The sequence below is a fragment of the Aethalodelphis obliquidens genome, unplaced genomic scaffold (genome assembly GCF_003676395.1).
Source record: "Aethalodelphis obliquidens isolate GAN/ISIS:26980383/991018 unplaced genomic scaffold, ASM367639v1 scaffold3, whole genome shotgun sequence".
In the NCBI taxonomy this organism is placed as follows: domain Eukaryota; kingdom Metazoa; phylum Chordata; class Mammalia; order Artiodactyla; family Delphinidae; genus Aethalodelphis; species Aethalodelphis obliquidens.
This window is the reverse complement of record NW_020837947.1, coordinates 26,583,351-26,599,375: the sequence shown is the minus strand read 5'-3', so window position 1 is coordinate 26,599,375 and position 16,025 is coordinate 26,583,351. Positions and strand designations below refer to the sequence as shown.

Below are 16,025 nucleotides of genomic sequence, written 5' to 3'. Positions count from 1 at the left end.
TATCTGAAGAAAAAAAATATGAACTTTATTTTCCTCTAAACAGGCTAAATAAGATTGTCTAAAGATTATCTTTCATACCCAATTTCTCACAGAATAGATTTCGTCAAAGTTCCATCTGACTTTTTTAAAAAATTGAGATAAAATTGACATATAACATTGTATTAGTTTAAGGTGTATCCAACTTATGACTTTTTATTACTGTATCTTGATTCTGTTTAAGCCTTGTCAAGTTATAAGGGGGGTGGGAACACTAGAAAACACAGAATACAAATGCAAAATGACAAAAAATATTATTTTATTCTAGTAATTTCATTGTGAAATCTTAAAAAGAAATAAGGACCAAAAAATGGAGAGCCCTACTTACTTCAATAATACATAATCTCGGGAAACAGTGATTACGAATCATCTTATTTTTACTGCACTTATAAGAAATGATAGCTTGCTACAATTAAGAATTGGATTTTTTTTAAGGCAACTTCTGCTTGTAGTTGTGGTACAAGCGACAGATGCTGACTAAGCCATGACATAAAGCTACCCGTTGGCTTCCTAGCTTTTTGTGGCAGCCTGATTGAACAGTATTACTTTAAAATTTTCTGCTATTCACCTATTGGTTGGGACTTAAGCTTCAGGTGCTTAATTTCTTGGTCTTTTTCTTCAATAGCTTGATGAAGAAGTGCTTGTAGTTCTTTCTCTTTCTGAACCAATTCTTCCAGTAATCTGCGGAAGGAAATTATATTGGTTGACAGGATAATAAAGCTAGAGCAGCCAGAGTGATCTCCTAGGCAAGGGCTTCTCAAGCTGTCATGAACACAGGCACCCCTGGGATTCTATTAAAATGCAGATTATGATCCTGGGGCTGGGGAGCGTTGGGGGAGGGACCTCTGAGCTTCTGCATTTCTAATGAGCTCCCAGCTGATACTCATGTTGCTGGTCCACAGACCCCCAGGTTGAGCAGCGAAGCTCTAGAAGGCGTGTTTCCAGACAAGAATTTAAAACTTCCACCCCCAGTTGTCTGCCAAAATCTTCAGAGATGTTGTTCTGTTTCTTTTTATGACCATAAATGGCAAAAAAGTTTATATATGATATTAACAGACCTATATTTTACATGTATGGCCCCTCATCAAAAACAGTGTGTCAATATGGGTAATACAATAGGCAATGCAAAGCAGAAAGGGAGTCACTTTTTTTAAACTATGAAAATTTGAGAAGTAACTATAGGTGAGGTCACCTATAGTACCTGGCATATAATAAATCCTCAATAAATGTTAATGGTGGTTGCTTGGGTTGTGGTTGTTACTGTTATTTCTCTCCTTCTAAGGGGAGCAGTGAAGTGGGTGAAAGGATAGCTGTGTTCCTGGTACATTCAGTTCCCAGTTGGCATCTGATGCATTCTCCAAAGAAACAAGGAGAAATATTATTACACATAGTTCTTACGCATGAAAGGTTCACTATACAACTGAGAGCCAAGTGGTAACCCACTCACCATTCTCAACAGTTTTCTGGGAAAACATTCCAGGTTGTGAAGAGAGATGTTCTGATTTTTTTAGAAAACCATTTTCAATTAACTTGGATTCAGAATTATAACAATTTAAGATACATAATTATTTATAAGATCATCAAGGTACATTGTTGCATGCCCTATAGCTCTTAGCAAGCCGTATTTATTTTACTTTCTGAGTAGTGACAGATTTAACTCAGGGCCAGATTCCATTCCAAAAGTTTGTTTCTGCTTCAGCTGACATGGTCTGAAGGCAGCCCAGCCTGACAGAAGGCAGCCCTGGGCCTTGTATCCTGGTTCAGCCACCCACTTCCTGTGTTAACCTTGACAAATGACTTAACGCCTCTGGGCTTCAGTTTTCTCATTTGTCAAAAGGAAAAGTAGAACTTCCTGAAAGGATTGCTGTGAGCACTAAATGAGACAGTATAGGTAAAGTGCCAAGCACAGTGCCTGGCCTTTAAGAAGGGCTGTTTTGTTCCCTGCTGCCGCCTCAGGCCCCGGAAAAGAGGCCATCCAGGGCTTAATAGGGTTTTTTTCCCTGACCCCCAGGCTCCACCCCTTTTCCACACAACGGAGACACGTGAGGCCATCAGGTACGAGAAAGGGTCACAGTAGAGTAGGTAGCAGAGGTGAGACAAAAGGAAAACACAATGAGAGGCAGACAGAAAGTGGTTCCAGGAAGACAGCGTGTTTAAAGACAATTGCACAACTGCAGAGTAAACAGTGCACAATTAGGTGGATTAAGCAGTAGGAACTGAAAGCAAGAGGGAAGCAGAGGATTAAGGGAGACTTTTATCTACTCTAATACGAATGATCCTCAAAGAAATGGAAAGCAAGCTCATTATGAATTTTTTTAAGTTGGCAACTTTTTGGTCTGGTATATATTTTTGTCTTTCTTGCTAATTTACGTGTATGGAATAGTGACAGCATATTCTTATTGTTTTTCTCAAAGAACACAAGTGAAATTTTCTAGAATTTAACCCATGTTTACCTAGACTATATATTTCCTTTTTATCTTAAAAGCCAGAACGTAACATTGGGAGCAAAGCATTGACAGGCCACCTCATTTGTCCCACATCCAGCTCTCAAAATTATTTATTTTAAAGGCATATCCATCCAGTCCATCAGTTTTATTTTTACTTTGTCTTCAGTTAGTAGGGAAATCCTTTGAAACCAAGGCAAATGACTGCCTCTCTGTTCCAGAGACGTTTGCCAAGGATCAGCCATGAGATCAATTTTTTAACTCAGATGGGTGTGGGTGGGGAGCTGGGTTGACGGGTAATTCCAGAATTGCAGGAAAGGGAAATGAGAACCAGTCAGCTCCTCCTGAGTTCGATTTTAACTACCTCTGCAGTACTGTCCCGACTCCTTGTGTGAAGCAAATTATTGTCAGAACGTTTTCTGTAAGCATATACTTTAAGTAAAGCATACATTCAAAAGCTATTTTGTTATTTTCTGCCATTTAGTATTATCGATGATCCAATCATCAAGAGCTGGATAAACGTGATGTATCTTTATCAGTGATTATCCTAAATATAAGCTTAAGATTTCTAGCCCGAGGGTTTACAAGCTTTCCTAAAATCACACTAACATTTCCTCAATTTATTTTGCAATATACGTACATCTATATATGTATAGCAAGGAATATTCCACTGAAAGCTACAAGGACCAATATAGACATGACCAGCCCCTGATCAGCACTTGGACAGAAGCAGCTGCTCTTTCTTTAAATCCTAAGTGAAGTGAATGTTGTACCTGGTCTCACTTTTCTGGGGGTGATGGAGCTGTGGGAGATCCTACTAGAAAAAGAAAAAAGGAGGCCAACAACCATATAGATTTCACAGATACATGTGTAAATACACAGAGAAAAAACAAATGAGTGGGCTCTTTTAAGAACTGTTAACAACATACTAATGTAGTAAAGAAATGTGGTCAGTCTTGCGGGCAGACGTGGGAAGCAGGCCCTCAGCTAGCTTAAGACCCTCAGAAAAGAGATGTGAAGACCTGAAGAAAGCAGCCGGAGAAAGGCAGCCCTCAGGGACTACAGATGGATCGAGCATGGTGGACAGATGGCGGGGACGGGGTGTAAGTCAGGGTAACGCAAATGGACTGAGGAGAGAAGGAAAAGACTGCACTCAGGAGAGACACGTTCTAGTGACATAAGCCAGGATACGTAGACGGAAGGTTCAGGGGCCAGAGGAGCAAATGCACCAGCTCACTGGTAAATAAAGTAGCTCTACTGTCTGGACGGCATGGGCAGGGCAGGGTTGGGTGGCTGGACCCAAACAGTTATGAGTGCACTTTCCTCCTCCGAGGATCAGAGAAGGGTATGAAAAAACAACTCCAGGACTGAGCGACAGACAGTAAACTGAAGAGAAGTGACTGAAGTCGACGGCTACTATAATGGATGGAGCATCCTAATGGGACTGTTACTTGAGAAGAGCAGGAAGATTTCGATGAAGTCTTAGAAAAGGCTCCCGTTCTTTTCCACTAAGCAACAGAGATGCGAAGTAAAGAGCTGGGTTTCAGAGAACAAGACTGGGATAAGGAAGTCAGAAAGCCACTTTCCCTTTATTCAGAAAGATTTGTGTATGTAAATCATAGAAGATATGTATGGATTCACTTAATCATGCAACTAAAATTCATGTTTCTAAATATAGGATGAGGTTTGTACTACTCATACAAGCTTGGTATTCAAGCTTATCAAAAACCTGAACTTATGACTAAAAATAAAATGGTTTTATCTCCCTGGTGAACAACTTGGATTTTCAACTAAGGCTGCTAAATATTTGAACCACATTTATTGATTCACTCCAAAAAAAATAGTTTTCCCTGTCAAAACCCAAAGTCATAAAGTCAGTTGCCCACATGTCAACTGTAACCAGCACAGGAAGCTATAAATCATAAAGATTCAGACCTTGAACTGTGCCAACATCTGTGAAGGACAGGAAATATTTACTGTTCATTTAATAACCTGATCATGTGGGTTCTGTGTTATCAAATTCTCAAAGAAAAATTAAACTCCAGATATGACACAGCATATTAAAAATAAAGCAGAATCACAAATGTGGTCAACAGATCATCCTTTCAAAGTTTTAAAATGAAAAGCTTTTGAACCATTAATTTTATCTCCTCCAGAACAGAGCTCTTCCTCTCCTGAAAGAACCTGATATTCCAAATCACAGGCTCTCAAGAACACAAACTCTCTGCCTGTCTCTCGGCTATCTGTTGGATGGTACACGCTGCTCTGAGTCTGCATCCCAGAGAGTCTATGAGGTTACAACTAAGTTACTCTGAAAATCTCAGTGCACTTGGAGATAAAGCAGTGAACGAAGAAGAGCTGCTGAAGGACTGAACTGGTAGAAGCAGAAAACGTATTTGACTAAAGAGACTAATAAATCTCTCATTTTAATGAATAAAGCATTAAATCAAGTTTATATGAATGGGATAAAGGAATAATATTTTGTATATTCTGCAGACCAATCTTTAAAGTAGACCCCAAACACAGGCACTTATATAAAAGTAAGAAAAAAGAACCCACCCATGTCAGAATAGGACTTACCTATTTGTTTCTATTTTCATCCTTCCAAGCTGTACATTCAGCGATCGGTGAGCACTCTGGGAGTCGTGGGATACAGTAGAACTGAGTGTGCTCACCCCTGAGGTGGCCACAGCATCTTCAAGGACCACATGAGGTCTTCGGACAGTTTGATTTGAAGGCTGTTCTTCATGGTCATCTTCTGCATCCAAGTCTTCTTGATCGGCGGTGTCACTCTCAGATGCAAGGCTAAAATGTGGCCTCAGTTCTGTTAAGCATATGATCAACAACACTGTTAATGAAATAAGAATGATTGCCTTAATTTCTTAAGACATGAATGTCATCTCCCCTGCTATCAGTAAGAGATGTATTCCCAACTGCTTTTCCAAAAGTGATGATGGATTTCTGCACATTACTTCAGATTTGTTTTTCCAGTGAATTTGCAAAATTCACAAGATGTATAAACTCAGAATGATCTAACTCAAACAGAAGAGAAACTTCCACACTGCCCATAAGCTACGTGGAAAATATGTTAAAATCAGAAAGCAATTATATAAAAACCTGTTAAGAATATAAAAATTTGTTTACACAATTAAAATTCATATTTTCAATTATATAATATCTGGCAACTATTAACTCACTTAGAAATGAGGAAATTGAGATATAGAGAGATTGTATAAACAAAAGTAAGAACACAGAATGCTTTTTGCTTGTAACATTCAAAATGTAAGGGGGGGTGTGTACTGAAAATGCCACACAATGCTTATATTCATTCTAGAAGACTATCTACTTTTGACTATTGGGTTAATTTTTGGTGTGTGTCCTACCCTAACCTGTTGACTAACCATTGAAATCTAAAGTGTAAAAGTTACAAGTCTCCAGCTTAAAAACACTGTATGACACGAGTTCATCTGCATGTCACTTCAGAACTGGGGTGATACCTTCCCATGGGAAAAACTATTAAATTGTGATTAGGGTCTCAAAATGGCCCCCCAAAAGGAATTACATTCATAATTTAAGTGAAATCAGGGTAGCAGAAATACTGGGTCTTGGTTCCATATGCTATGACACATGGAACTTTTTTTTTTTGAATGAAAGATTCTTTAAATTCTATAGTCTTTTACAACTTTCAAAAGTTTCACACACATGATTTTATATAATCCCATAATAACCCTTATTTTCCCTCTACCCTCGCATTGCCCCTCCCCGCTTCCCTCTCCCCACTGGTAAACACTTGTTTGTTCCCTGTATCAGTGAGTCTGCTTCTTTTTTGTTTTATTCACTAGTTTGTTGTCTTTTTTAGATTCCACATATAAGTGATAATAATATTTGTGGAAAGTTTGTATTTGTCTTTCTCTGTCTGACTTACTTCACTTAGCATAATGCCCTCCAAGTCCATCCATGTTGCTGCAAAGGGCAAATTTTCATTCTTTTGTATGGCTGAGTAGTATTATACACACACACACACACACACACACACACACACACACACACACACACACACACCCCTTCTTTAGCCATTCATCTGTTGACACCTTGGCAGTTGTAAATAACGCTGCTATGAACATTGGGATACGTGTATCTTTTCAAATTACTGCTTTTGTTTCTTTTGGATATATCCCCAGGAGTGGAATTACTGGGTCATATGGTAGGTCTGTTTTTAGTTTTTTGAGAAACCTCCATACTGTTCTCCACAGTGGCTGCACCCATTTACATTCCCACCAACAGTGTAGGAGGGTTCCTTTTTCTCCACCTCCTCGCCAACATTTGTTATTTGTGTTCTTTTTTAAATTTTTTAAAATTTATTTATTTTTGGCTGTGTTGGGTCTTCATTTCTGTGCGTGGGCTTTCTCTAGTTGCGGCGAGCGGGGGCCGCTCTTCATCGCGGTGCATGGACCTCTCATTGTCATGGCCTCTCTTGTTGCGGAGCACAAGCTCCAGACGCGCAGGCTCAGTAGTTGTGGCTCACGGGCCTAGTTGCTCCGCGGCATGTGGGATCTTCCCAGACCAGGGCTCGAACCCGTGTCCCCTGCATTGGCAGGCAGATTCTCAACCACTGCGCCACCAGGGAAGCCCTTTTTTTTTTTTAAATTGTTTTTTTTTTTATATTTGTGTTCTTTTTAATGACAGCCATTCTGACAGGTCTGAGGTGATGTCTCATTGTGGGGCACCTGGAACTTTCATTAGATCACAGAACCCACCGAGAATCTGATGAAAGCCAATGGAGATTCTCCCCAGAAGAGAAGCACATTCATACAGCATTTTCCCTGATTTCCTGAGGGCTCACTGACTCCCTGCAGCCTGTTCCGAGCATCTGTGAACCACAGGTTAAGAGCCCCTGTGCTGGGGGAGGGCTCTTAAGTGGGAGGGATGCAAGACCCCTTCCACCAATATAGCCGTATGGCAACCAAAGGGCCTACCCATCGCCAAATCCTCCAGGTAACTTTTCTTTCTTTGCCTTACTGAGCTGTGTATGGTATTCTCCTTTAAATCTTTGCTGCTGCTTCTCTTCGTCAGAGGCTTTTTGTCTACTACCTGCCCCTTAAAAGCTGGAACCTGAATTCCATTCTTCAGTTTTATGTTTCTACTTACTCTCCATGGATGAGCTCATTAAAATCTATGAGAGTAAGTAAGTAAGTGATGTGTGGATGACAATCTAGCCTGATTCTGTTACATCCAATACCTCTAAATATTCCTGTGCAGGAAGCACTTCAAATTCAACGATCTAAACAAGAACTCATCTTTTGCTCATAACAAAACCAGAGTGCCCTTTTTAGGGCCAGGTTTACGTAGCCCTGACTTCCTTTACCAATCTGTGTTTATTTTCAATTTTTTTTATCATGGTGAAACAATGCATGACATAAAATGTACCATTTTAACCATTTCTAAGGGTACAGTTTAGTAGTGTTAAGTATGTTCACATTATTTTTCAACTAATCTCCAGAACTTCGTCATCTTGCAAAACTGAAACTCGATACTCATTCAACAATTCTGCATTCTCCCCTCCCTCCTGGCCTCAGCAACCACCATTCTACTTTCTGTGTCTATGAATTTGACTGCTATTGACACCTCGTGAAAGTGGAATCATGCAGCATTTGCCTTTTTGTTACTGGCTTATTTAGCTTAGCATACGTCTTTAAGGTTTATCCATGTTGTAACATGTGTCAGAATCTCCTTCCTTTTCAAGGCTGAATAATATTCCATTGTATGAATATACCACATTTTGTTTATCCATTCATCTATCATTGGACACTTGTGTTGCTTCTACCTCTTGGCTATTGTGAATAATGCTGCTATGGACTTGGGTGTGCAAATATCTCTTTGAGATCCTGCTTTCAATTCTTCTGAATATATACCCAGAAGAGGAATTGCTGGAACATATGGTAGTTCTATTTTTTTTTTTTTCAGTACGCAGGCCTCTCACTGTTGTGGCCTCTCCCGTTGTGGAGCACAGCCTCCAGACGCGCAGGCTCAGCGGCCATGGCTCACGGGCCCAGCCGTTCCGCGCCATGTGGGATCTTCCCGGACCGGGGCACGAACCCGTGTCCCCTGCATCGGCAGGCGGACTCTCAACCACTGCGCCACCAGGGAAGCTCATGGTAGTTCTATTTTTAATTTCTTGAGGAGCCGCTATACTGTTTTCCATAGTGGCTGCAGCATTTTACAGCCTCACCAATAGTGCACAAAGGTTCTAATTTCTCCACATCCTCACCCTTTATCTCTTAAGGTTAACCAAGCTCCACCTCTACACTGCTTTTTTTTTTTTTTTTTTTTTGCATTATCTCCTTTCTCCTTCCAAAATTCTATTTCCTAGATCATCTATAGTAGATGTGACTCAAAATCAGGTGTTTAAGTTTTGTAAGCCTGGCACCTGGTATAGGGGCTAAGACATATTAGTCTCTCAAAAAATGTTGGCAGAATGGAAGTTATCCTACTAGGATTATTTGCATTTATAAGGGAACAAAACAGTGAAAAAAATCTTACTTTAAAAATAATTTAAGAGAGTTCAATTCTATATTAAATTAGAGCAAGAGTAGGCCTTTTAAATTTTCTAAATTTTTTCTCATGGTCTCTAAACTGAAATTTTAAAAACAATTTAAAAGTTTTATTGTCCTGCTGAATATAATCTCACTTTGGGGGAAGGAAAATTTCTGATATTTATTATTACATTTAAATGTTCCCTTACATTCCCCTAACTCTGTACACTTTAAATTATCATATATTATCATTTTACTTATGTGCAAGTGACTAAAAATTTTTCTCAGTAATTAGAAAAAGGTAGAAAATTGTAGGGACTTTTCTTGTGGTGCAGTGGTTAAGAATCCGCCTGCCAATGCAAGGGAAACGGGTTCAATTCCTGGTCTGGGAAGATCCCACATGCCACAGGCAACTAAGCCTGTGTGCCACAACTACTGAGCCTGGGCTCTAGAGCCTGCAAGCCACAACTACTGAGCCCGTGTGCCACAAGTACTGAAGCCTGTGCGCCTAGAGCCCGTGCTCTGCACCAAGAGAAGCCACCGCAATGAGAAGCCCACACACCGCAATGAAGAGTAGTCCCTGCTCGCCACAACAAGAGAAAGCACGCGCACAGCAACGAAGACCCAATGCAGCCAAATAAATAAATTTATTTTTAAAAAAATTGTAAGTGAATGCAATACTTTGTTATTTTGGTCTTTCAATGGTGGCTCCCTGAGGACACATCATCGAATAGACATTGTAAAACATGCAAATGAGACAGAGCATCTGGTCTTTGTCCTCAAAGAGATAAGAACCTAAAGGAGAACTAGGGCAAATATACAGAAGAGTCATAAAAGCATGTACAAAGATAACATGTGTCAGCCAAGTGTCAGGAGAAAGGCAGGGACCCAGGGGACCCTGGAATGAGTGGATGGCATTTAAGCCCATGTGTGGGAAATTAGAGCGGGTGCATGTTTCCAAAACAGCAAGACAGGATCAAACAACGATATTATTCCCACCTCCCTACCCTCCCACTCCACCCCAACTAGTTAATTCCCCAGAGGAAAATAACTAGACCAAGCTTCTTTTTTTTTCTTTTTGCGTTACGCAGGCCTCTCACTGTTGTGGCCTCTCCCGTTGTGGAGCACAGGCTCCCTCCGGACGCGCAGGCTCAGCGGCCACGGCTCACGGGCCCAGCCGTTCTGCGCCATGTGGGATCTTCCCGGACCGGGGCAGGAACCCGTGTCCCCTGCATCGGCAGGCGGACTCTCAACCACTGCGCCACCAGGGAAGCCCTAGACCAAGCTTCTTTAACACAAGGTATTTCTGATGCCTATTAGGATCACAATACTTGTCAGAATGACGTATGATCCCTGCATCAAGCAATGCATATAGTTTACAATGCTGGTCATTTTACATTAATGTCTACATGGGGCACATGACTGATTCAGCTTCACAACTGGTAGTAATACCAAGTGCTCTAGCAGTTTAAACAATTAGAGTTTCTATGAGAAGTGTGCCTTCACTGTCGATTCTCTCTACCTTAGCACTGCCAACACGATCTCACGCTCAGCATTTCTCCATCTGGTCACCCACAGCCAGACTGACCAGATGTTACTTGAGGAGTAACAACAGATACTTAACGTTGCCAGTAATCCACAGGCTGATCCTTGATGACAAGTGGGAAAACAGCCCGAGAAAAAAAAACTTTTAAGGGGCTTGCACTGTACTCTCTGTTCTGTGAGCTCTTTTTCAGAAGAAAGAAGATTGAACACTTTATTTTTTACTTTTCATTGTGAAATAGTTTTAGGATAACAGAAAAGTTGCAAACACAGTACAGAGAGTTCCTGTATATCCTTTAGCAGCTTGCCCTAAACTTAACATCTTACGCAACTTTGGCACTATTAACAAAACCAGGAAGTTAACTTGGATACAATAGTATTAACTAATCTATAGACATTATTTGAATTGCACTGGTTTTCCCAAGAATGTTCTTTTTCTGATCGGGGATCCCACAATGCATTAGTTGTCATGTTTCTTAGTCTCTGCCAATCTGTGACAGTACCCTAGCATTTTTTTCTTTTTAATAAATTTATTTATTTATTTTTGGCTGCATTGGGTCTTCGTTGCTGTGTGCGGGCTTTCTCTAGTTTCGGCGAGCGGGGCTACTCTTCATCGTGGTGCGTGGGCTTCTCAGTGCAGTGGCTTCTCCTGCTGCAGAGCACGGGCTCTCGGTGCACAGGCTTCAGTAGTTGTGGTACGTGGGCTCAGTAGTTGTGGCACGGGGGCTCCAGAGCCCAGGCTCAGTAGTTGTGGCGCATGGGCTTAGTTGCCCCACGGCATGTAGGATCTTCCCGGACCAGGGCTCGAACCCGTGTCCCCTGCATCAGCAGGCGGATTCTTAATCACTGGGCCACCAGGGAAGTCCTAACCCTAGTATTTCTTTATCCCCCATGACCTCCTTAGTTTTGAGGAGTACTGGTCAGTTTTTTTTGTACTGTGTCTCATTTTTATTCACTTATGTCTTGTCATGATGAGGTTGTGGCTCTGCACTTTTGACAAGAATACCACAAAGGTGATGTTGTGCCCTTCTCAGTGCATCATATCAAGAGGTACATAATGCTGATGTGTCTAATTACGAGTGATGCTTACCTTGATCTTTTGATAAAGGGGGTTGTCACTGTTTTCGCTGTGTAATTAGTAGATATCTTGTGGGGAGATTCCCCAAGACCATTCAAATATCCTGTTTCTCAGCACACTTTTATCTACTGATCTTGACAGCCATTGATTGTTCTTGCTTGCAATAATTATTACTGTGATGTTTGCCTAACGGTGATTTTCTATTTCCCTCATTCCTTCTACATTTATTAATTGGAATTCTACTAAAAAAAAAAGAGCTGGTGGGCTTCCTGGGTGGCGCAGTGGTTGAGGGTCCGCCTGCCGATGCAGGGGACACGGGTTTGTGCCCCGGTCCGGGAAGATCCCACATGCCGCGGAGCGGCTGGGCCCGTGAGCCATGGCCGCTGAGCCTGCGCGTCCGGAGCCTGTGCTCCACAGCGGGAGAGGCCACAACAGTGAGAGGCCCGCGTACCGCAAAAAAAAAAGAAGAGCTGGCCCTTCTCCTCCATATAGTTATTTATTTAATTACTTATATCAGTATGGACTCATGGATGTTTAATTTATTCTATGGACTATAATCCAATACTATTATTCTTTTATTTTAATTTGTTCTGGCTTAGGCTTTGGGGAACTCCCTCACGCTGTCTCCAGTGTCCTTTGAATAAGCGTCCATCCCTTGGGGGCACTTCATTACTTTCTGCCATCACAGTATGTTCCAAGTTCATCTTGTATTTCCCCTGCCCTAGGCCTGGAAATCAACCATTTCTCCAAGGAGCTCTGATTCCTTTTATTAGAGAATGGTGTTTAGAAACCAAGATCTGGGTTCTGTCAACAAACACATCTAGGAAAATGTATGTATTGATGATGGTATACTTTTGAATTTGTTGATTTCTTTAGCATGTCTTTTAAAATTTGGTAAGTAAATTGTAGTATTTTGTCATCTAAAAGGAATTTTTATCAGGGGACTATAAAGAGAGACATTTTTAGTGTTTCTTTGAATCTTAATTGTATAACAAAATCTTTAGGGACATTTGGAAATTTGATGGAATTGTCAAATGCTTGAAATCAATTCCTCTTCTTCATATATTTCATCATTTATATGTTGGTGTACAGTGTACATTGTCTTCCCCTATCCCGAGAGGAATATAAAAAAATACTTTCTTAATGTAATTCTCTAAAATTTCCACTTTTTATTTTATTTTAAAAATTATTACTATTATTTTGGCTGCACCACACGGCTTGCAGGATCTTAGTTCCCCGACCAGGGATTGAACCCGTGCCCACTGCCGTGGAAGTGTGGAGTCCTAACCACTGGACTGCCAGGCAATTCCTTTTTTTTTCTTTGGTCCACTTTTTAAAATGCTTCCAAACAGTCATTTCAGTTGTCATCAGAGACCCCTAGTGGCCTCAAAGAAGCCAATTCACAGTGGAAGGACAAATAACTTGCCTTAGCAAACCCTTTGCATAAAGAACGTGCCTTGCTCTGCACATGGCTGGGTTGAAGCAGTGCCCATCACGGGGACACCCATGCGAGGAGACATGCCTCGCTGCACTGTGCCTGTCACTCTCTCTAAACTTAACAGTGTTTCACCTACAGTGTGATAATCAGTGTGCTTTATAAACTTTATATTTTGGAAGAATTTTAGATTTACAGAAACACTGCAAAGATAATACAGAGAACTCCCGTATACCTTCCACCCAGTTCCCCCAGTACATCTTATGTAACTATGGTACCTCTGTCAAAACTAAGAAATTAACATCAGTACAGTACCAATTGTATTAACTAAACTACTGACTACTTTCAAATTATGCCAGTTTTTCACTGATGTTCTTTTTCCTATTCCAGGATACAATTCATTGCATTTAGGTAATCCATTTTAAAAGGATTTTTTTTAACAAAAATTAGATTAACAATTTATTTATATGCTAGTTAAATTATTTCAAAGTATAATCCCTCACTCCTTCCTCATTTGAGCATTCTTAATTTAGGCTACTAGTGGATATAACTCATGGCCTATACCTATCGCTTTTACTGATACACACCTAATCTCTCTCACCTCTTGTATCTTTTGGGTTTACAACACCTCTTTGGTACATTTCCCACATCCAAGCTTATTCCAGCGATCAACCATCTAAACATAAGTATGTACTGACTTCCTTAGAGCATTACAGTAGGTTTCCATCAGCTTTAGATTCCTCAGGTTCACATCCAACCGCTAGTCATGCATTTCAAAGGCTCTCTAGGATTTTTTTCGAAGTTCTGCAAATATTTTCACACTAATTTGTTATAACCAGGTGAAACTCATTTACTTATTGTTTCAACTAATATTTATCAGGAGTCTATTATTTTCCAGGCACCATGATGGACAGTGTGCTTAGCACAGAATAAAATAAAACAGACCCTCTGATGAGGGAAACAGCTATTAGACAAGAAAATAAAAGCAGTTTCTGATTGGTGCAAGTGTCGCCAATGGGGAAAAACCATTTCCAGGGAGAGAGAGTGATGGCGGAGCCTACTGTAGACTTCAGGGTTGGTCAGGACTCTGCAGAGGCATGCTGTAAGGTACAAGAATGCAAAGGTAGGTGGCAGGAGGGACGAGGGGTGCAGGTGCGCTCTTTAGAGGAAGAGCATGTTCAGGGACGTTAAAACTTCTTCCATTCCATCCTTTCATAAGAAAGAAAGAAGTTAATTCCTCACTCTCAAACCAAACAAGGTATTCTGAGAGAAGAGAGGGAATTCCACAACTCAGAAGGGTTGATGATAACTTAAAAGTTTGTGGTACCATTTATAAATAACATAAAATTTAAAATGTTTCATACTTATATTTTTAGATTTCTATTTTAGAACACTTTATAATACATGTAAAATTAGTACAGTAGAACATGTTTCTAATTCGTATATCTAAATCAATCTATTTCTCTATCCATATCCACACATCATACACACACACACACACACACACACACACACACACACGTACGGTGGAAGAGCTCTGCTTAAAAGTTTTATTAATGGGTACACTATCAAAACACGTTGGGGGCTTCCCTGGTGGCGCAGTGGTTGAGAGTCCGCCTGCCGATGCAGGGAACACGGGTTCGTGCCCCGGTCCGGGAAGATCCCACATGCCGCGGAGCAGCTGGGCCCGTGAGCCATGGCCGCTGGGCCTGCGCGACCAGAGCCTGTGCTCCGCAGCGGGAGAGGCCACAATAGTGAGAGGCCCATGTACCGCAAAAAAAAAAAAAAACACTTTGGAAGATTGTCTTAGAATATGAATACATCTCTCCCTCTCTCCATAAAACCTGGTTTCATGAACACTACCCCTTTTGTAGCTCACTGCAAACACAGCTGGGACCTGTCTAGCCCAGTGATTTCTAAACCTGGCTGTGTATCAAAATGACCTGGAAGCTGGATGAAAATCAGGTTCCTGGGCTGTATCCCCAGCAGATTCTCACCCAGTCCGGGATGAAGCTCTGAAAGCTGTAATTTAAAGAGCTCCTTACATCACACAGTTCATTACATCACTCAATGCACTGGCAGGTGTGGGAACCACTGGTAAAGGATGACATGGGAATATGTTTTGTGGGCACAGATATCTGTATGTTGAAATGCATATGTATTTGGGTCACCTGTATAGTTTTCTCTTTGTCTTCATATCCAACTATGCTCTTTAAAGACAAGGAAGCAAGTCTTCCTCATTCATAGTAAACGTCTTGCTGGGTGTACCATTGCTCAGACTATATGCACTAGATAAATATTATTTGGTGGCGTTGAAAGATTAAAAAAAAAAGGTTAACCTGGTCTTAAAAACAGTGAGGAGACACCATAAATGATAATGAACAGTAATTGAAAATATCAAACACTAAATATTTACCAAGTAATTAAGTATTTCTGACCTGGAACCAGAATGGTAATGGCTGTCTGCACCGCCTTTCGGATGATACTGTCTAAGGCAAACATCCAGTGTGGCTTGATATTATGATTCCGAAGAACTTTATTGACCTGGAGGAAGAGAGTGACATTTGGTCTACTTTAATATTTAATTGCAAATAACCTAGCTGATGCACACATCTGGACGACATTCCATCAACAAAAATAACTAAAAGGTTTCTTTACCTTGAATGGTGGATAATTTCTTTATGTCAGCGGAAAACAAATGCAAAATTGCCACTTCAAAATGAAGTTTGGTGACCCTCATGTAAGCAAGTGAGATACACCACTTAAGTGAAAGGCAATCTGGTTAAATGGGAATGTTGCCTCTTTGGGACTCAGAACCTGTAGCTTCCGCCTTTCACGATGTCAGCAGATTGGATGGTGGAAGCGGTAAAGGAGGAAAAAAAGAGTCCAAGGGGATTTAAATAAAAGTAATTGCTATTCTTAAACGTTATAACTACTGTTTAACACAACCAAGTGCT

At 40.8% G+C, this 16,025-nt stretch overlaps 1 protein-coding gene across 4 annotated transcripts in view; it reads right to left on the bottom strand.

Annotated features, from left to right (window-relative positions):
* Positions 1-16,025, bottom strand: part of MAP3K5 (mitogen-activated protein kinase kinase kinase 5) — a 212,996-nt gene that overhangs the window by 3,638 nt on the left and 193,333 nt on the right. For 2 of the 4 annotated variants that reach the window (XM_027085499.1, XM_027085517.1), the window contains exons 25-27: positions 15,507-15,612; positions 5,061-5,328; positions 605-717 (exon numbers count right to left, since the gene is read on the bottom strand). In XM_027085499.1, coding sequence (XP_026941300.1) covers positions 605-717; positions 5,061-5,328; positions 15,507-15,612 — 487 coding nt within the window. Of the gene's footprint in view, positions 1-604; positions 718-5,060; positions 5,329-15,484; positions 15,613-16,025 lie in introns of those variants that run through there. The other 2 variants (XM_027085508.1, XM_027085523.1) reach the window with 2 other exon arrangements.